The sequence below is a fragment of the Argopecten irradians genome, chromosome 11 (genome assembly GCF_041381155.1).
Source record: "Argopecten irradians isolate NY chromosome 11, Ai_NY, whole genome shotgun sequence".
Taxonomy (NCBI): Eukaryota; Metazoa; Mollusca; class Bivalvia; order Pectinida; family Pectinidae; genus Argopecten; species Argopecten irradians.
In genome coordinates this window covers 10,282,366-10,305,434 of record NC_091144.1, presented here as the reverse complement: position 1 = coordinate 10,305,434, position 23,069 = coordinate 10,282,366, and the positions used below count along the sequence as shown (strand labels likewise).

General features: G+C 35.6%; 1 protein-coding gene across 1 annotated transcript in view; it reads left to right on the top strand.

Annotated features, from left to right (window-relative positions):
* The window catches only part of LOC138334721 (protein slit-like), a 104,888-nt gene that overhangs the window by 67,488 nt on the left and 14,331 nt on the right, over window positions 1-23,069 (top strand). Inside the window, exons 8-22 of the mRNA XM_069283408.1 lie at window positions 1,672-1,835; window positions 7,445-7,586; window positions 8,766-8,837; window positions 11,991-12,062; window positions 16,935-17,006; window positions 18,843-18,986; window positions 19,199-19,362; window positions 19,630-19,780; window positions 20,063-20,137; window positions 20,276-20,347; window positions 20,642-20,713; window positions 20,916-20,987; window positions 22,240-22,311; window positions 22,644-22,807; window positions 22,995-23,054. Of these exons, the coding sequence (XP_069139509.1) occupies window positions 1,672-1,835; window positions 7,445-7,586; window positions 8,766-8,837; window positions 11,991-12,062; window positions 16,935-17,006; window positions 18,843-18,986; window positions 19,199-19,362; window positions 19,630-19,780; window positions 20,063-20,137; window positions 20,276-20,347; window positions 20,642-20,713; window positions 20,916-20,987; window positions 22,240-22,311; window positions 22,644-22,807; window positions 22,995-23,054 (1,568 nt within the window). The remainder of the gene's footprint in view (window positions 1-1,671; window positions 1,836-7,444; window positions 7,587-8,765; window positions 8,838-11,990; window positions 12,063-16,934; window positions 17,007-18,842; window positions 18,987-19,198; window positions 19,363-19,629; window positions 19,781-20,062; window positions 20,138-20,275; window positions 20,348-20,641; window positions 20,714-20,915; window positions 20,988-22,239; window positions 22,312-22,643; window positions 22,808-22,994; window positions 23,055-23,069) is intronic.

Genomic DNA, 23,069 nt, shown 5'->3' with positions numbered 1-23,069 from the left:
AAGGACAAAGGGGGGGGGGAGGGAGGGGAAAGGACAAAGGGGCAGGTGGAGGGGAGGGGATAGGACAAAGGGGCAGGTGGAGGGAATGGGATAGGACAAAGGGGGAGGTAGAGGGGAGGGGATAGGACAAAGGGGGTGGTGGAGGGAATGGGATAGGACAAAGGGGGAAAAGAGGGAGGGGGAGGTGGAAGGGCAGATGAGATGGGACAAAGTAGAGGGGGAGAGAATAGGACAGAGGGAAGGGGGAGGGGATAGGGCAAAGGGAAGAGATGGATGGGGGAGGGGATAGGACAGAGGGAAGGGTGGGAGGGGGGAGGAAATAGGACAAAGGGAGGGATAGAACAAAGGGAGGGGGAGGGGAGGGTTTAGGACAAAGGGAGGGTAGGGTGGATAGGGCAAAGGGGGAGGGGTCAGAGGAGATAGGATAAAGAAAGAATGGGGAAAGGGGGTTGGAAAGGATATGAAAAAGGAATGGGTGGGGGTAGAGGGGCAAAGGGGATGGGACAAAGGGAGGGATGGAGGCAGAGGTGATAGGACAAAGTGAGGGCTGGAGGGGGCAGAAGGGATGGGACAAAAGGGGAGATGGAGGGGGAGGGGATAGAAAAGGTAGGAGAAGAGGGAAGAATATGGACAGGAGGAAAGGGGAAGAGAGGGGTAGAAGAATGAATAGAGAGGAAGAGAGAAGGGGCAAAAGAGTACAGAGAACAGACATTCGTCAGGATGTAGAAGTTTCTTGAAACAAAGACTAATTCACACTACAGAATATTGGTTTAAAACTGAGGCTAATGTCTAGTGTAATCAGGGACACTTGACAAACGATCAGCTTTTAAGATTTTTTCACAACGCTATATTGAAGTTAAGTAGACATCTGAAGGTTTTTCTGTGACATTGAATTATAAAATTGTAATCAGAAAGGCATTAGCTTGAGCTTCAAAGATACATGCATGCAACAAAGTGTGTTAGTAGTTATACTCAAATCCTCAATTCAAAGCACTTTATTACGACTTACAATATGTAGAAATCAAATAAATGCATTTATTTATTAAAGCAGATTACGATAAAATTAAATGATAAGAGTTTTGTAATGTTTGGTGTACTTTTTCTGAAGCATCGACATAAAGTCCTGGGATGTTACTTAATGCAATATTTACCTGCAGACTTGAAGTCTGTTGGAACTAGGGATATTTGGATTGAGAGGTGGAAGTTTCTACAATTACAATTTTCATTATCAGCTTCATCATTACAGCAGTACTTGATTTTTCCTTGCATGAATATGATTGACAGCATTTGACTCGACTGTAGCGCAAGACGTAAATTGATTAGAAAATTCTTTGTGAACTTTACTCATAGTTTACCTTGTTAGAGAGATTTGTATAAATTTTCTGATGTAGATATTAAATTGAATATCCCAATCTGAAATTGATGAGATTGAATATATTCAGAATATCAGAAAATGACAATTTTTCACAATAAATTGCTTCTGGTTGCTGTAAATAAATTTAACAAGCTGCTTTGCTTTGACTTGTCTCGCATGTTAAGCACACACAAGGATTTTGACAGGATTATTCCTGGTCTAGACAATGCTTATTCAGCTGTAATACTCGGCTAACACGAACATTTTAATCTGCGTACCCCAAGCCCCTAATCATGTCTCCATGTTTTGTTTTTCAGGCGTTTGATGAACAACAATTTCAATTGTGATTGCAATCTAAGGTGGCTCTCTCGATGGTTACGGAATGCACGACGGCTTGGCCGCGGTACAGAGTGTTCAACTCCATCAAATCTACAAAGCATTGAGCTCAAAGATCTAGACGAGGTGGAATTTAAATGCAATGGTTTGTATGTTTTTTACTGTGCATGAGATTACTCAGGGCTCTAATAGGCCTAATGGGATCTGCTAGAGCATCTGGACAGCATTCCCTTTGTATCAGTATTCGGTATAAAGAACTGCAGCGGAAAATCGTTAACTTTAAACCTACATGAGCTATTTTAACACTTGATTTGAATTGGCAGAAAATTGATTGTAATTGTATTAGTAAAGCAGCTAATTAAGTTGTATTCAGTTACTGACGGGAAATGCACACCGGAGACTGATTCTTGGTGAGGCATCGTTACAAGGTTTTCAATTCTAACAGTAGAAACGTGAAGTGCTATCAAGTCATAGATCTCACATAACGCTTCTCAGATCAATACATAAAAAGTCATGTGATAACTCATCTTTGTAACATCTGGGATGAAATTAAGACATTGAGATCATAGATAAAAATTGTTTATTAATATTTTTTTTTTCATTACTGTGCCTAATTTATTTTATAAATATATATTTATAAAATTATATACTGATCTCTCAAACATAAATTAAGTCAATACTGTTAAGATGGTATTTCACGTTCATTAGGAGAATCTGTATTACCCACCTAGGTAAGATTGCATAGGATTGCGAAAAGTCTAATCCAATTCTAACTGTTTAAACTTTTCCAATTCTGTATTGTTAATTTGTAGGGGATAGATATATTTTGCAGTCAATTTCTAAAAACTATACAGTAATGATCACTGTTATAGAAAATAATTCCCAATAACAATAGTTACCTGTCCTTAAAAATAATTACCTGTAGTTTACAATAGTTGTCCTTAACAATAGTTACCTGTCCTTAACAATACTTACCTGTCCTTAACAATACTTACCTGTCCTTAACAATACTTACCTGTCCTTAACAATAATTACCTGTCCTTAACAATAGTTACATGTCCTTAACAATAGTTACCTGTCCTTAACAATAGTTACCTGTCCTTAACAATAGTTACCTGTCCTTAACAATACTTACCTGTCCTTAACAATAGTTACCTGTCCTTAACAATAATTACCTGTCCTTAACAATAGTTACCTGTCCTTAACAATAGTTACCTGTCCTTAACAATAGTTACCTGTCCTTAACAATAGTTTAACATACCTGTCCTTAACAATAGTTACCTGTCCTTAACAATAGTTACCTGTCCTTAACAATAGTTACCTGTCCTTAACAATAGTTACCTGTCCTTAACAATAGTTACTGTCCTTAACAATAGTTACCTGTCCTTAACAATAGTTACCTGTCCTTAACAATAGTTACCTGTCCTTAACAATAGTTACCTGTCCTTAACAATAGTTACCTGTCCTTAACAATAGTTACCTGTCCTTAACAATAGTTACCTGTCCTTAACAATACTTACCTGTCCTTAACAATAGTTACCTGTCCTTAACAATAGTTACCTGTCCTTAACAATAGTTACTGTCCTTAACAATAGTTACCTGTCCTTAACAATAGTTACCTGTCCTTAACAATAGTTACCTGTCCTTAACAATAGTTACCTGTCATTAACAATAGTTACCTGTCCTTAACAATAGTTACCTGTCCTTAACAATAGTTACCTGTCCTTAACAATAGTTACCTGTCATTAACAATAGTTACCTGTCCTTAACAATAGTTACATACCTGTCCTTAACAATATAGTTACCTGTCCTTAACAATAGTTACCTGTCCTTAACAATAGTTACCTGTCCTTAACAATAGTTACCTGTCCTTAACAATAGTTACCTGTCCTTAACAATAGTTACCTGTCCTTAACAATAGTTACCTGTCCTTAACAATAGTTACCTGTCCTTAACAATAGTTACCTGTCCTTAACAATAGTTACCTGTCCTTAACAATAGTTTACCTGTCCTTAACAATAGTTACCTGTCCTTAACAATAGTTACCTGTCCTTAACAATAGTTACCTGTCCTTAACAATAGTTACCTGTCCTTAACAATAGTTACCTGTCCTTAACAATAGTTACCTGTCCTTAACAATAGTTACCTGTCCTTAACAATAGTTACCTGTCCTTAACAATAGTTACCTGTCCTTAACAATAGTTACCTGTCCTTAACAATAGTTACCTGTCCTTAACAAAAGTTACCTGTCCTTAACAATATTTACCTGTCCTTAACAATAGTTACCTGTCCTTAACAATAGTTACCTGTCCTTAACAATAGTTACCTGTCCTTAACAATAGTTACCTGTCCTTAACAATAGTTACCTGTCCTTAACAATACTTACCTGTCCTTAACAATAGTTACCTGTCCTTAACAATAGTTACCTGTCCTTAACAATAGTTACCTGTCCTTAACAATAGTTACCTGTCCTTAACAATAGTTACCTGTCCTTAACAATAGTTACCTGTCCTTAACAATACTTACCTGTCCTTAACAATACTTACCTGTCCTTAACAATACTTACCTGTCCTTAACAATAATTACCTGTCCTTAACAATACTTACCTGTCCTTAACAATACTTACCTGTCCTTAACAATAATTACCTGTCCTTAACAATACTTACCTGTCCTTAACAATAGTTACCTGTCCTTAACAATACTTACCTGTCCTTAACAATACTTACCTGTCCTTAACAATAATTACCTGTCCTTAACAATAGTTACCTGTCCTTAACAATAGTTACCTGTCCTTAACAATAGTTACCTGTCCTTAACAATAGTTACCTGTCCTTAACAATAGTTACCTGTCCTTAACAATACTTACCTGTCCTTAACAATACTTACCTGTCCTTAACAATAGTTACCTGTCCTTAACAATATAGTTACCTGTCCTTAACAATAGTTACCTGTCCTTAACAATAGTTACCTGTCCTTAACAATAGTTACCTGTCCTTAACAATAGTTACCTGTCCTTAACAATACTTACCTGTCCTTAACAATACTTACCTGTCCTTAACAATAGTTACCTGTCCTTAACAATAGTTACCTGTCCTTAACAATAGTACCTGTCCTTAACAATAGTTACCTGTCTTAACAATAGTTACCTGTCCTTAACAATAGTTACCTGTCCTTAACAATAGTTACCTGTCCTTAACAATAGTTACCTGTCCTTAACAATAGTTACCTGTCCTTAACAATAGTTACCTGTCCTTAACAATAGTTACCTGTCCTTAACAATAGTTACCTGTCCTTAACAATAGTTACCTGTCCTTAACAATAGTTACCTGTCCTTAACAATAGTTACCTGTCCTTAACAATAGTTACCTGTCCTTAACAATACTTACCTGTCCTTAACAATAGTTACCTGTCCTTAACAATAGTTACCTGTCCTTAACAATAGTTACCTGTCCTTAACAATATTACCTGTCCTTAACAATAGTTACCTGTCCTTAACAATAGTTACCTGTCCTTAACAATAGTTACATGTCCTTAACAATAGTTACCTGTCCTTAACAATACTTACCTGTCCTTAACAATACTTACCTGTCCTTAACAATAGTTACCTGTCCTTAACAATAGTTACCTGTCCTTAACAATAGTTACCTGTCCTTAACAATAGTTACCTGTCCTTAACAATAGTTACCTGTCCTTAACAATAGTTACCTGTCCTTAACAATAGTTACCTGTCCTTAACAATAGTTACCTGTCCTTAACAATAGTTACCTGTCCTTAACAATAGTTACCTGTCCTTAACAATACTTACCTGTCCTTAACAATAGTTACCTGTCCTTAACAATAGTTACCTGTCCTTAACAATAATTTACCTGTCCTTAACAATAGTTACCTGTCCTTAACAATAGTTACCTGTCCTTAACAATATTACCTGTCCTTAACAATAGTTACCTGTCCTTAACAATAGTTACCTGTCCTTAACAATATTACCTGTCCTTAACAATACTTACCTGTCCTTAACAATACTTACCTGTCCTTAACAATAGTTACCTGTCCTTAACAATATTACCTGTCCTTAACAATAGTTACCTGTCCTTAACAATAGTTACCTGTCCTTAACAATAGTTACCTGTCCTTAACAATATAGTTACCTGTCCTTAACAATAGTTACTTGTTCTTAACAATAGTTACCTGTCCTTAACAATAGTTACCTGTCCTTAACAATACTTACCTGTCCTTAACAATACTTACCTGTCCTTAACAATACTTACCTGTCCTTAACAATATAGTTACCTGTCCTTAACAATAGTTACCTGTCCTTAACAATAGTTACCTGTCCTTAACAATAGTTACCTGTCCTTAACAATACTTACCTGTCCTTAACAATAGTTACCTGTCCTTAACAATAGTTACCTGTCCTTAACAATAGTTACCTGTCCTTAACAATACTTACCTGTCCTTAACAATATAGTTACCTGTCCTTAACAATATAGTTACCTGTCCTTAACAATAGTGACATGTCCTTAACAATATTTACCTGTCCTTAACAATATTTACCTGTCCTTAACAATATAGTTACCTGTCCTTAACAATATAGTTACCTGTCCTTAACAATAGTTACCTGTCCTTAACAATACTTACCTGTCCTTAACAATATTTACCTGTCCTTAACAATAGTTACTTGTCCTTAACAATAGTTACCTGTCCTTAACAATAGTGACATGTCCTTAACAATATAATTACCTGTCCTTAACAATATAGTTACCTGTCCTTAACAATATAGTTACCTGTCCTTAACAATAGTGACATGTCCTTAACAATATTTACCTGTCCTTAACAATATAGTTACCTGTCCTTAACAATAGTTACCTGTCCTTAACAATAGTTACCTGTCCTTAACAATAGTTACCTGTCCTTAACAATAGTTACCTGTCCTTAACAATAGTTACCTGTCCTTAACAATAGTTACCTGTCCTTAACAATAGTTACCTGTCCTTAACAATAGTTACCTGTCCTTAACAATAGTTACCTGTCCTTAACAATAGTTACCTTAACTTAAATAGTTACTGTCCTTAACAATATTTACTGTCCTTAACAATAGTTACCTGTCCTTAACAATATTACCTGTCCTTAACAATAGTTACCTGTCCTTAACAATATGTCCTTAACAATAGTGACCTGTCCTTAACAATATTTACCTGTCCTTAACAATATAGTTACCTGTCCTTAACAATATAGTTACCTGTCCTTAACAATAGTGACATGTCCTTAACAATAGTTACCTGTCCTTACATATTACCTGTCCTTAACAATAGTTACCTGTCCTTAACAAAATTACTGTTTGTTACTTGTCCTTAACAATAGTTACCTGTCCTTAACAATAGTTACCTGTCCTTAACAATACTTACCTGTCCTTAACAATACTTACCTGTCCTTAACAATAGTTACCTGTCCTTAACAATAGTTACCTGTCCTTAACAATAGTTACCTGTCCTTAACAATAGTTACCTGTCCTTAACAATAATTACATGTCCTTAACAATACTTACCTGTCCTTAACAATAGTTACCTGTCCTTAACAATAGTTACCTGTCCTTAACAATACTTACCTGTCCTTAACAATACTTACCTGTCCTTAACAATAGTTACCTGTCCTTAACAATAGTTACATGTCCTTAACAATACTTACCTGTCCTTAACAATACTTACCTGTCCTTAACAATGGTTATGTGTCCTTAACAATAGTTACCTGTCTTTTCAGACTTGCAGCATCAGGTTGTAAACCAGTGTTTAGAAGAAGCCATGTGTCCGTCACGATGTCGATGTACAGAGGGTGTTGTCGACTGTCGCGATCTCAGATTAACTGCTGTACCGAGAAACTTCCCAGAAGACGTTGTGGAAATGTAAGTCTGAATCTTAAGGATGTTTGTATTATCAATAAAAGTCGTAACAATCCTTCAGGGCTGGGGAATTGTTCTCGTCTGCTTGTCTAGATGAGTGGATTTGGCCATCGGACGAGTGAATGTTGACATCACCGTTGTCCGTCGGACGAGTGAAAAATTCTGACACTGACTATGACCTACACCTTATTAATTATATCCTTTCTCAATAAATTTATATAAGGTCTGACATTCGTAATGGTTTCTTAAGAATACAACGAAGCAATGAAAAGCTTTCGCTTTGTGCATCATTCTTGGAAATCCATGACTTTCGTTTTCAATGCGCATGAGCGTGTACAGCATTCTAACATGAATAAATCCGAGGTCTATTGATATTGTAAACAAGAGTCTAGAGGTGTATTGAATAACAAGATGTCACAGAGAAATTTGCTTCAGTTTTTTGCGACGTTTGCCTAAAAAAAATCTTCAAAGAAGCTAATGAAGTAAAAAATAATACCTACTACATTGGAAAGTAAGTTAAAATATTGACCCTTTAAAAAGATATCTTTTTTATAACACTTGCATATTCAGCTTACAAATATCTTAAGAAATTTAAGTTTTGCCTATATAACAAGGGTTCCTTTGAAGAAAGTTTGACTGCCAAACATGGTCAAACCTCAATATTCCCTAGACTTTGGGAGCAGTATTGGAAGCAATCCCCTGGTTTCCTGTCCAGTCTGGCGTGTTTTGTACCTATAAATACTGGCCTTCAGAAGCTAGTGTGTAATTTTGGTGGTACACAACACCCAATCTTACTGCCACTAATGGCCACTACAGGGATAAATGGTCAGGACAGATCACGGTCTAAGGGGTGCTTAGCAAAACACTATCACTCTCTGTCATTTTGACATATGTGATGATTATGTATTGAGTTTGGGGCAGACAAGAAGTCAAGGTCAGCAGTAGATAAGGTCATATATAGAAAGGTTTAATTATATACCTAATTCTGTTAGGATAGTAACATTAACCGTAAGACATATGGCCAACAAATTTCAAGGTCGCAGAAAGTCTCTCTTCAAGGTCAAATCAATACTGGTTTGTAGAACTTTAATATATAGGAAGTTGTCCCTTATAACATACTTTGTTATCTATGTGTAAATTAATGATAAAATGTATATATTTAATGTCTGAACTCTCTTTCAGCCGTTTGGAAGGAAATTCTATTGCTCGAATACCATCAAGAGCTTTTGCTGACCTTTCTCGCCTACGGAGAATGTAAGTATATATTCTGTGTATCCCAGTGTTAGGTGAAGGCGGCTGGAAGTACCATTTATAGTGTTTGGGATGGATTTGGATACTGTAACAGGAGAGGAAAACATGTAGCGACCAGACCTGGATTCGTACCCAGGACCTCCAAACACTACCTGGTCACCGATAATCGACCCAGTCCAATCCTGCCACAGAGATTGATCAGTTGCAATGATACACAAAGACTTCGTTTTGTTCTAATTGCTTTTATTCATTTGAAGTTTGAAAATCCTGATTTTTTTCTCTGTCACCTTTTCCCCCTTTGTTCCTTACTTGCTGCATAAGGACCATGTAGGGTTTAGTAGTCCCGAGTTTGTGTACATGTAGGGGAGGGAAGTTTGGTCTGGGTCGATCACTACTACTGTAAGGACCATGTAGGGTTTAGTAGTCCCGAGTTTGTGTACATGTAGGGGAGGGAAGTTTGGTCTGGGTCACCTTAGTCCTGTATATACTACTGTAAGGACCATGTAGGGTTTAGTAGTCCCGAGTTTGTGTACATGTAGGGGAGGGAAGTTTGGTCTGGGTCACCTTAGTCCTGTATATACTACTGTAAGGACCATGTAGGGTTTAGTAGTCCCGAGTTTGTGTACATGTAGGGGAGGGAAGTTTGGTCTGGGTCACCTAAGTCCTGTATATACTACTGTAAGGACCATGTAGGGTTTAGTAGTCCCGAGTTTGTGTACATGTAGGGGAGGGAAGTTTGGTCTGGGTCACCTTAGTCCTGTATATACTACTACTGTAAGGACCATGTAGGGTTTAGTAGTCCCGAGTTTGTGTACATGTAGGGGAGGGAAGTTTGGTCTGGGTCACCTTAGTCCTGTAGTATATACTACTGTACTGTAGGACCATGTAGGGTTTAGTAGTCCCGAGTTTGTGTACATGTAGGGGAGGGAAGTTTGGTTGGTCAATTGGTCCTGTATATACTACTGTAAGGACCATGTAGGGTTTAGTAGTCCCGAGTTTGTGTACATGTAGGGGAGGGAAGTTTGGTCTGGGTCACCTAAGTCCTGTATATACTACTGTAAGGACCATGTAGGGTTTAGTAGTCCCGAGTTTGTGTACATGTAGGGGAGGGAAGTTTGGTCTGGGTCACCTTAGTCCTGTATATACTACTGTAAGGACCATGTAGGGTTTAGTAGTCCCGAGTTTGTGTACATGTAGGGGAGGGAAGTTTGGTCTGGGTCATCTAAGTCCTGTATATATACTACTGTAAGGACCATGTAGGGTTTAGTAGTCCCGAGTTTGTGTACATGTAGGGGAGGGAAGTTTGGTCTGGGTCACCTAAGGTACATGTAGGGGAGGGAAGTTTGGTCTGGGTCACCTAAGTCCTGTATATATACTACTGTAAGGACCATGTAGGATTTAGTAGTCCCGAGTTTGTGTACATGTAGGGGAGGGAAGTTTGGTCTGGGTCACCTTAGTCCTGTATATACTACTGTAAGGACCATGTAGGGTTTAGTGGTCCCGAGTTTGTGTACATGTAGGGGAGGGAAGTTTGGTCTGGGTCACCTAAGTCCTGTATATACTACTGTAAGGACCATGTAGGGTTTAGTAGTCCCGAGTTTGTGTACATGTAGGGGAGGGAAGTTTGGTCTGGGTCACCTAAGTCCTGTATATACTACTGTACACACACAGAGAGTCAGTTTATACCAACTGTCATTAATTCTTTAGAGTCTGTATAAACCTGCTGGAAAATACACAAACTATTTCTGATTTCTATACACATGCCTTTGTAAGTATACTTTCACCCTTTCTGTTCATGTGAACATGTTCATGATAGAACTCATAAGGGGATTTTAATTTCTCTGTTCTTACACATTTAGTATTTTAGAATTTTTTATATAAAATATATATCAAAAGTGTTTATGAAATTATGCAGTTAATGCTATCATTTCAAAACGAAGGGTGAATTTTCAAAGCTTTATTGAAAGTACCAATTTGAGGCATAACAGAATAATAAGATTATAAAGTTTGTGAAATGAGTGAAGATGAGTTTGGATGTGCAAATGGCCTTGTGTTTATTTCTTAACATTTGTTACTTCAATGGGGCGTGACTTTGAATCTCAAATAAAGGTCATTAAGCAAACGTTATTTAATAAGCAACATTCTTTTGAAAATGAAAGACATGCACTGTGGCCAAGTTATATCTCATGCAGTATTTCATACATGTATATCAAATATATTATATATAAAATATGTAAGAATACATTAAATCAAAAACTAAATTCTGATAAACTTTTCATTGAAAATTTGCTTATAGATGAAGTTTTAATGTTATATAGATAGTAACTTCTAAATAAAGACTTCTTATCCATCCATCATAAGACTTCAATGGTTAATGATCTACCTTTGTTAACTGAAGATTTCATTTTTTTTCTGGCAAAATATTGAAATCTTGCATTTTTACATATTAATAGTTGAGTTTGCAGATGTTCTCATATTAGTGTATAATTAATGTACCTGCTTCGTTAGATATCAATCAGACATCATTTGTCAGATCTCTGGTCCATGTTACATATTTCATTACTACCATCATGTAGGCTCCAATCGGGGGAGCTTAAGCACTGCCTCAAAAACACTTGATAACAGAACCTAGGCCAGGCCTATTTCATTACGAGGTTCATGTGTAAAGACTTGGTATTATTTGACCTGGTGTCTTCTATTCATACAGTACAATTTATTAAAATTTGAAACTTTTCCTCATTAATTGAAACTATATCTGTTTCTCCCTGATATATTTTAATTGCATGTTCTAGTTCCATGTAAGGAAGGCATATTACTTTACCATACAAAGTACATTTCTAAATTTAGGTATTTTCATATTTTCCTGCAGTGCAACTCATATGTGATTTAGATAAAACATTTATTTTTTAATATATTTTGTGATTATAATTCAAGATTTTATTTGCTCTCTATAAGCTTGTTTGACTGTAGGTGACATGTCTGCTATACCAGAACATTAATGTAAGTATCCCAGCCAGGTACCATGCTGGTTTAGTTTGGGTATAAACAGTTACCTCGGCCTCTTTGATCAGTTCACCTATAACCCCCACGCCCGAATATCACCCTAGATTCCATTAACGGCTTCTAGTAATATTGTTTCAAATTTGTTTTTTTCAGTGATATAAGCAACAACAAGATATCCCACATTGCACCTGATGCGTTTGCTGGGCTTTCATCTCTTAATTCTCTGTAAGTATCTGGAGTGTGGGGCTGACTGTGTCTCCCCAGGGGTCCAAGGCAGCCAATAAGATATATGGAATATTTTCAGACTTGTTAAACTTTTGATACCTATAATCACTAGGATTCAAGCCCTCTTGTTGTATGTACTGTTAGCTTTAATTTATATTTTCTACTTTTTTATTTTTTTTTATTTCAGAAATTATGTCATTTTTATCCTTAAAAATTTATCATTACAAACATCTTAAGAATGTTATGTATATAAGAGAATAAGTACAATAGCTTATATCTAAGATAAGAATTCCGTTTTTTTAACAATTATTTTTTTGTGATGTACTTTTAAGATTTAGTGTTCCATATGCGTACAATGACAATGTGTGTTGGTGGTGTGAAGTGTGGACAGCTGAACAAAGATTATAGATAGACTTCTCTCATCTGATCCTGTCTCATCACGTCATCTCCTCCGTATCAAACTCCGCTCTAGATTCAAGTTTCACGTCGTTAGCCTTTGGCGAGGTTTCAACATCCTACAGCTTAAGGATGCTGAAATCTTATATGATATCTCTAATTGATTACAGAAAAGGATTTTTAGCACAATATCAATTTAAATTCTTTGCATCAAACTCTGAGTGCAGTTTGGATAAAATGCTTACCGTTTAGGTTCATTTTACATTCATACTTTAAATCCAATTTCACATGAACAATATCGGTTATGGTTCCAGCTCTGCCACTTAGAGATTTTGGTGAATATGTTTTCATACTAAAACAATATCTAGTAACATTCTGGTCCAGATAGTTTTTGTCCAATACAAGTGTCAAAAATCCCATTATAGAAAATTACATTAGTTGGATAATAGATAACACATAGAAAAACAGTATCAGGTATAGTCATTGGCTTACTGACTGCAAATTGACTATGATTTCTGCTGTATGAACACCAATATCTATTCTTATTTACAATCAATATATATACACACAATGAACAAACAATTATCAACCTTAAGAAAAAAAAATCAAATTTCAAAACTCTTCCTGAATGACTATATTTTCAAAACTTGATGCATGCCAAACATAGTTGTTACAGCTATCATTCAACTTAAAACTGTCCAGTATATTTCTATTGTCCAACTTAAACCTTGGTTAAAACTTTCAATCATAACATTGGTAATAGTGTCCAAATGAACATTGAAAATTTAGATAAACAATTAAATGTATGTGAAAATATCAGCACCGTTCTATAAGAATTTTTGCAGTCTCACTCCTGTTTGTCTTATTTACACCTCTCATGTTATAGCCAAGACAATCTGATCTACTGCTGCTCCGCAGTCTTTGTAACCTTACACAACCTGTATATATAAACACACATTTCCAGGTCTAATATCAGGACAGATATCAGTTTCTAGACCAGATCTGAAAGTGAAGACAGCAACACATGCTATATGTTTTCAACTGTATTGTTTTACATGGATTTCAAAGTGTCATGTAAATTAGAGGATTATAGATATGTAAGGTATGATGAGTTTATCTGCACTGTCATCATTACGAGTTATGTTGTAGTAATAACATCTGATGATCATCTCTATTTAACCTTGGTACAAATAACCTAAACTAGACACCACATCAAACTGTGGAAGGTGTTATAGCACACACATTAGAGCTGCCTCCACGTACATGGTAGAATGCAAGTTAATCATGGCAGGTGGATTTTCAAATTTCTTTTATTATTTTTATGCTAATTTTGTTTTATACAGATAAAACGAAACATTTCTATTTGAACTTTGAGTGTATCACAACCTTTTTAACACCAAATCTTATATTTGGATATTTTCTAAAACATTTCAAGACATTTTCATTCAACTTATGCAAAGTATGATGATTTTGAAACCTGACTTGTGGAGAGTTAAAAGATAAGAGAAGTGCTTTGCTTTAGTGCCCTGTATTGAGTAATAAAGAACACATAGAAACCTTTGGGATGATAAAACAGGTGGTTTTCCACCCCGAACTGCATTCCTATATGTATGGGGATGTTATGCACCATCATACAGTAGGGTTTGTTTATCATTAAACTGATAGAGCACATATCCTTCTTCCATCAATACACCTCCCTCCCCCACCCCCAATAAAAAAAAAAATGTAAAAATAAAGGGGGGGGGGGGGGGGGGAAATGTGATGCAACGTCACTGTATTTTTGTTGGTTCCAGCTGTTAATCGTAATTGGGGCAGAATAATTAAAGACGGTATCTACAGAGTTCTGAACATGTTCCTGCTCTTATCTCACAGGTTGAGGTGAGATCTCTAATTTTAGAGGCCAACAGGAGTGTCAGCCAAGGCTCTGTAAATCTGTACCTCATCTCCAGGTTCATCCTTGATACCTACCAGGGATGCCATCTCGTTAGGCTTTACTACATCAGGGATAAGAGGCACAGATTTGTGCTTTAATGTAGTTCTTTAAAAGTTTTAATTTCTATCTAATTTCTTCTTTGTAATTCTGAGAATTAAAAACATTAGACATGTGGATGACATTTGATATAACTATCAAACAAATCTTTTCTCCCTTCACTGCTAGTTTTTTTATCTAGGCGAACATAAAGAGTTAAAATGATAAAATTGTTCTTTGTTTACACTTTGATATCAATTCAAACACAAAATTTAGCGTTCGTAGAGAAAATTGACAGGTTTTCTTTATCTTCTGACATGTTTTTTCCCATTTATCTGCCCAAACTGGTGGGTTAATTGAATTAAGATGTTTGTTGGTTGTCCCTAAATGGTGTAGGTGTGTCGATGATAACCTGTCAGATATGTCAGAGATAAACAAGCTTTGCTGTAATGTTGGTTTACCATCTAGTCATTAAAATACCAGCAAACTTATCATCCATAAGGTCAGGATCTATACAATTGAAATATACTACATTAAAATATCCATAGGTTTTAGGTAATATTACTAGATTCCACATTTTTATGTGATGGCCACTGTCTTTGCCATATACAGTCAACAAAACTGAGAAGATCAACAACAGTAGCATTGACTGAAAGTTTCCTTTTTGTCTTTATATGAGAGTTCTCAATATCAGTCCAAATCATCATTGTGTATAATCTCCCTACATGGTCAAAGTTTCTCGCTTTAGAAATTTTAAAGTTGTCTAGCATTTCTTAATTATCTTACCAGGATATTAGTTACCATGTTCCTCTCAGTTTCAGACATTTTGGCTCAAGAATACTTGAATTAGGCTTTACTTGATTGAGGGGAATGTGGCTTCAACATAGATTTACTTCAGCTTTTACTTTGTTGTCTTCTTATTGTCTTACTGATGTTTCTGTTGTCTTCCTATTGTCTTATTGATGTTTCTGTTGTCATCCTATTGTCTTACTGATGTTTCTGTTGTCATCCTATTGTCTTACTGATGTTTCTGTTGTCTTCCTATTGTCTTACTGATGTTTCTGTTGTTTACCTATTGTCTTACTGATGTTTCTGTTGTCTTCCTATTGTCTTACTGATGTTTCTGTTGTCATCCTATTGTCTTACTGATGTTTCTGTTGTCATCCTATTGTCTTACTGATGTTTCTGTTGTCATCCTATTGTCTTACTGATGTTTCTGTTGTCATCCTATTGTCTTACTGATGTTTCTGTTGTCATCCTATTGTCTTACTGATGTTTCTGTTGTTTCCTATTGTCTTACTGATGTTTCTATTGTCTTCCTATTGTCTTACTGATGTTTCTGTTGTCTTCCTATTGTCTTACTGATGTTTCTGTTGTCTTCCTATTGTCTTACTGATGTTTCTGTTGTCTTCCTATTGTCTTATTGATGTTTCTGTTGTCTTCCTATTGTCTTACTGATGTTTCTGTTGTCTTCCTATTGTCTTACTGATGTTTCTGTTGTCTTCCTATTGTCTTATGATGTTTCTGTTGTCTCTGTCTCTGTTTCTGTTCTGTTTGTTTTGTTCTTGTGTTTCTTTCATTGTCTTATGTTTCTGTTTCTTGTTGTCTTGTCTATTGTCTATGATGTTCTGTTGTTTTTGTCTTACTGTTTTCTTGTCTTTTTTGTTGTCATCCTATTGTCTTACTGATGTTTCTGTTGTCTTCCTATTGTCTTATTGATGTTTCTGTTGTCTTCCTATTGTCTTACTGATGTTTCTGTTGTCATCCTATTGTCTTACTGATGTTTCTGTTGTCTTCCTATTGTCTTACTGATGTTTCTGTTGTCTTCCTATTGTCTTATTGATGTTTCTATTGTCTTTGTGTTTCTGTTGTCTTCTATTGTCTTATGATGTTTCTGTTGTCTTCCTTTGTCTTATGATGTTTTTGTTGTCTTATGATGTTTCTTGTTCCTATTGTCTTACTGATGTTTCTTTGTTGTTCCTATTGTCTTACTGATGTTTCTTTGTCTTCTATTGTCTTATGATGTTCTTGTGTTTTCCTATTGTCTTTCTATGTTGTCTTATGATGTTTCTTTGTCTTCCTATTTCTTACTGATGTTTCTGTTGTTTCCTATTGTCTTACTGATGTTTCTGTTGTTTTCCTATTGTCTTACTGATGTTTTGTTGTCATCCTATTGTCTTACTGATTTTCTGTTGTCTTCCTATTGTCTTACTGATGTTTCTGTTGTCATCCTATTGTCTTACTGATGTTTCTGTTGTCATCCTATTGTCCTACTGATGTTTCTGTTGTCGTCTATTGTCTTACTGATGTTTCTGTTGTCATCCTATTGTCTAACTGTTGTTCCTGTTGTTTACTTATTGTCTTACTGATGTTTCTGTTGTTTTCCTATTGTCTTACTGTTATTTCTGTTGTCTTCCTATTGTCTTAATGATGTTTCTGTTGTCTTCCTATTGTCTTACTGATGTTTCTGTTGTCTCCCTATTGTCTTATTGATGTTTTTGTTGCAGGGTCCTCTATGCTAACAAGATAACCGAGCTGCCCTTGGGAGTATTTAGGGACCTCAGCTCCCTACAGCTACTGTAAGTATCTTTTAAGGTATAATTTAAGGTAGGGACAATAGAGTCCCTCCAATGACCCACTGTAACACACGCAATAACCTAATTGAGATGGTACTGAACCAGTATCTTTCTTTATGATTTGAAAATCTGAAGAATGTGTCTTTTACTGTGATTTATAATTGCAGGAGTGAAATCTAGTACAATATAAAATAATTATAACAAATGCAATGGAAACTTGTGTGCTGGTATTAACAGTATTATCTTAATTATCTAGAGATGTTGATATGTCATATAAAGGGGTGTCCTTGTGTGACCTCTGACCTACTTTATACAGTCACCTGTCCCATCTTCCTCCAGGTGTGGGACTGACATCATTCGGTGCCAAACTTCTGCTTACTTTTATTTATTGGTTTGCACTATTATGGGGCTATATCCTTCCAAATATGATTTATAGATTATGATAAATGTAAAATCTCGCAGTTTGTTTATCTGTAAATATTTGATAATACGATTCAGTGAGACATAGATGTATGAGAATACCTACATATATATTATATCCTCTACAAGCTATTTACAAAATGTCAGAGTTAATGATACTATGATGTATATGTTAGCGAGGCTGTGTACAGCTGACACAATCTACATCTACTGCTGGACTAATGGACACTATCTCTTATCAATACAATGATAATGTACAAGTTTATAGACCCCCTGCCTCTCCCCAGGGGTTAGAAGATAAATTCCCACCCCCTGGGAGATAATGTCCCTCCCCCTGGGATATTAAGTGTGGCCAGTACTTAGTAGCCTGATTGATAGAGGTGGTTTACCTGGAGCAACTTAATCTCTCCTTAGGAAGTCGGCAGTCCCCCTCCCCTAAGGTTTTAAATCCCCCAACCCCACCCCACTTCTCATCATATCTGTGTCTCTTTGTTAAGATTGATCATGCCCTTACCAAGAGATTTAGGATCCTTATAATACAATCCCAATCTATACCTATACTGGTCTCACCAGACCCCAAGTTCATGATTAAGATTCTCTTAGCCAGATTCTTAATTTAGATTATCTCCCTTAGTTTTAAACTTAAAATTGACAACATTTCTCAAGTCAAATTTTAGTATTAATTATTTAATATTCTAGAGACTGATCTTGAGTCTATTTCTTACACAATGAGTGCAAATTAAGACATTTGTTCTGCCATTTGTCATTGACATTTCCCCTCATAAAGTTGGCAGATATCCCAGCAACATTTACTATGTCTATGGCTGAAAATTGTGATGCCTTAATTTATAAAGAAAACATGAAGTCCAGAAGAAAAATGCAAAATTTATAGCCATTTTAAACCCACTGCCTCCTAAAACACATGTTTTATGTCGAGAGGTCAGGATGCTGTCTCTGGTCAGTTCTGATTGGATTGATGAATGTTTTCTCTGACCCCTGACCTCATCATAGGAGGTCACCGATAAGGCCAGAAAAATGCTGGTGGTGTGGTCAGCACATGTGATGGTGGTATCTGGAGTTATGATATTTCTAACAGCTGTTTTAGTGTTGTGTTTAGATGTGTAAATAGATTGATTTTATCGGTGGAAGGGAGACAACTCTTACATCTCAGAGCTTTTTTCTAAAGATCAATTAAGTACTGGTAATTAGTATTAATGATGTAACCTGACATAACAGACCAAACATCATACTGTTACATTGATTCATATTAATCCATGATGTCTGGTTAAACCTTGATGACTTAATGTTACTCCCATCTAATGCATGGATGGTGTCAGTAAGTCAAGTCACCTATGAAAATGTGATGTTTGGCAGTTGAACCATTTTGATTTAGAAGATTGTTTTAATTTATATTTACAGGTTGTTGAATGCTAACAAGATAAAGTGTCTCCATGCGGATATTTTCCGGGACCTGTATAGTCTAAATCTGCTCTCTCTCTACGACAACAAAATCATGTCATTAGCCAATGGAACATTTGACTCGCTGAGAAACATCCAAACTCTGTAAGTTAAAGCTAAGGTGATTACTTCCACAGGGAGTCAGCCAAATATTGATCGATAACATAAAAAATCTTTTCATAGTATAATTTCTGAAAAAATATTGTATGGATTACTTTTCAGTTTAGTTTTTAAAAAGGTAGTTGCAGACATATCCATTATTTTCCCTTGAGTTCCTTATATTTGATTGACATTAATTAATCTGTGTTTTTTATCAGACATCTTGGTCGAAACCCATTCATCTGTGACTGTAACCTGGTGTGGCTAGCTCAGTATCTCCAGAGGCGACCTGTGGAAACGAGTAGTGTCCGTTGTGAGAGTCCACGACGCATGGAACGCAAGAAGATTGCACGTACACGACCTTCCAAGTTTAGGTGTAAAGGTAAGAGTGAAAACTTTGTAAGAACTAGCTAAGTCATTACCCATTAATATGATATGGTATACAGTAAGATATGGTCTAAACAAATTACAAGGGACCATGAGAATCGCTTTGTTATAATATATACTAACCATATTACAAATAACCTACAAAAATAACATAAAGGAACTTTGACAGAAATCGAAAAAATACTTTGTGTTGAAAAAAGCATGTTCATTATGTTAGCGATTGACAGTGTGAAGTTACTATGATCTCATACGTCTTTTACAGATGCCGAGATCCACCGAACAAAGAATGCTGGGATATGTATGGTGGATGTGGAATGTCCCGAGGGCTGTGTGTGTATGGGGACTATCGTGGACTGTTCCGGACGCGAATTCACCACCATGCCATTAAATATTCCCTCCTACACAACCAAACTGTAAGATAATAATGAAGTACTTCTCAGGGTCTAAATTAAACAACCCAGTTAAATGGTATGATCATACAAACTTGTATCTCTATATGTTTGCGATTTGTCCTTTGATTTAAAGATTATTTATGCTACGTTTTGTTGACCTGACCATGTTCCTGAAGTGAAAATTTTTCAAATGAAATGATTTAGTTTTGCATGAAAGTCTTTATTTAAATTTTTTGGTTTTCATCTGCACGATGTGTTGATTTTTAAGAATATGTTTATAAGTTCCCTTCTGTCTCCCCTTAGGCTGCTGCAGGGTAACCGAATCACCAGACTAGAGGCCAACGGTCTGTTTGTCCACCTCACCAATGTACAACACCTGTAAGTCATACACATATCTCTTTACTAGTGATCATCCTGTGTCCTGTGTTACACAAAAAGTTAGTGATGAAGGATAACTCTGAATTTCCATTGTATTAATTGATATAGTCCTGAGATATTGATTTTCTTCAATTTCAGAGACCTTAGTAACAACCTGATAGAGGAAATTTCACCGAATGCTTTTGAGGGAGCTTCCAAGCTAGTGGACTTGTAAGTAATACCTTTCATGTTTGCCTCTGACAATCACTTGTTAATAAGTACAGAGGAAGAATCCACATATCAGATTATCTCCCCTTTATTTATGAAATATTATTTTCGGTTTTACACCAAATATTATTCCTTAGACAAGATTGTAAAATGAATCAATTCACTTGATAACTACGGTAAATATCTCATGATGAAGCTCCTTCTTTGTTGACAAACTACTGTAAAATAATATTAATTTTCTGGAAGTTGATAATATTCTTGTGTATATAACTAAACATGGTTCTCTGCTTTCCTTAGAAACCTTTCCAACAACAGAATCAACAGAGTCACTGGTAAAAACCTGGCCGGACTGTCAGTGTTACAAACCTTGTAAGTTACAAAGACTTGTTATTTCTAATTAAAGACTTGTTGCAGTGGGAATAAGGAAATATAGACGGCCTCTGCAATATTATTTTTGTAGTTTAAAAAAAAATTCTTACATAATCAAATCATATATATCATTAAATATTGCATATATATAAGTAAATATAATGTCATTTTGTGTATTATATTAGTAATCTTTGTATTTTAGATCATTGGACAGAAACCGAATCACATGTTTGAGTAACACGACTTTGTCCTCCAGTCCAAATATACGTACACTGTAAGTTTTATAATTTGTACTCAAGAGATTTAACGCTACGGAAAATAAAGTATGAACTGTGGTATTATATAGGGAAAATAAATTGTTGATGGGTATAGGCAGTGTGGGGTGAGGAAGAGGGTATGGGGGATTGGGTATATATATAAAGAGGTGTTAGGGTAGGGATAGGGGGTCAGGTTAGTGATACATTTTTGTCCGTTTGTTAGTGTATAAATAACTTGCACGTCCCTACTTTTACCAAATATAAAATAAAACATGAGATCTACCTTAGGCTTCATAGCCTTTCCTGCCAGCACACAAACCTAGTAGATGTTATCTGTAGTGTTATCTTTGCCATTATTTCCTCTCTTGTAACCCTGAAGCACGAAGAATAGATTATTTACATAGATTTCATTCCCTCACCCAGAAAATGAATTTCCTACACAGCAGTATACAACCCTCCTCTGTTCTCCAACACAAATGCCATTTTTATCGTTGTCTTCCTATCAGTTGATCTGTGCTTTTATCAATGTTGCGTTTTTTATCTTCACAGTTTTCGATGTTAACTGTTTTGCACTAGATGAATTTGTAGACTAAGTTTAGTTATCTCTATGTATACTTAAGGCTATGCATAGTAATATTTGTAAAAGATATGAAGTCTGTTTAAATCCTGTTTCCTGTTCATAATATTTCTTCTCTTTTTCACATAAAAGTGTCCCAGATAATGATTATAAAATATCTACCAATTCAAAGTACACATAAGCTTTACATGTCATAATACATTGCTGTATTTATTACAGTTATAACTAATAAATCTGACTTATAACTTTTAAAGTTGTGGGAGCAGAATTTTTCATTAATTGATTAAAGAACTCTGACTCAAAAGCTTTCCTGAATAAGAATTTTCATTTTTAGCTTATAAAGATAAAATATATTTTTAATAAGTACAAATAGGTCCAATTTGAAACCATATTTTTATCATTGAATGACCAATGCTGTACTTCATACCAAACAAAATCATATATTGACAAATTTTCCCTTCATGTAACTTTATAAACAAAAAAAACCAATAATTTTGTGGTCACTGGTCACGTAAAGAGAGGGTTGTTTAATAGAGTTTAAATGCTTAGTTGAAATGCTGGGTAGGAACTGAAGTCCTGGTTAAGAACAGAGATAGAGACAGTCTTTTGTACAGATTCACTTGTGATTGACTGTTTGAGATAATGTTGTGACATGATCTAAATCTCAATGTTGTCTTCACTTTAATTTTCAGGTCACTGTACCACAATCAGATCAGATGTATATCGGCTGGCAGCTTTGACCATCTCCCCTACCTCAGTACACTGTAAGTCCTCTGGCTGGTCTTACAGAATTCGCTCTCATTAACGAAAATCACTTCTTATTAAACTCCAATGAAGCAATTGGCGTGTAATGTTTTAACAGCAGACTCCTTTACTTGAGTCATATATGAAATCTCTGACTTTATTGATAGTAATTTGGAGTTCAATTCTGAAATCTTTGATTTTGTCAACAGTAATTCTGAAATCTTTGATTTTATGGTCAGTAATCTTGAGTCAAACTCTGAAATCTTTGATTTTGTTGACAGCAATTTGGAGTCTAATACTGATATCATTGATGTTGTAGACAGTAATTCTGAAATCTTTGATTTATTGACAGTAATCTGGAGTCGAACCCATTCGCTTGTAACTGTCATCTAGGCTGGTTCTCTGATTGGTTGAAGAGAGTGAACATCATCACTGGAAGTCCCACTTGTTTCTCTCCCCACAACCTCAAGGATTCCCAGATCCATGATATTCGTACCGCAGACTTTGTGTGTGAAGGTGAGCAGTGCTTTACTCAATGAAACAAACAATGAAACATGCTGATGAACTGTTAGACTCATGTATATTTTGCATACTATGATTAGATTCTTTAATTTTTAATCTAAAGTCTATTTTGATAAAATTATACAATACCATTGCTATCATTAATAAATTTGTTATAAGATTTGCACATTTTGTCTTCCAGCTAACAATGAGCTAGGCTGTAACCTTGGTGTTTCTCCTTGCTGCTCTGATGAAGAAGTTGGTAAGTCTAATTATT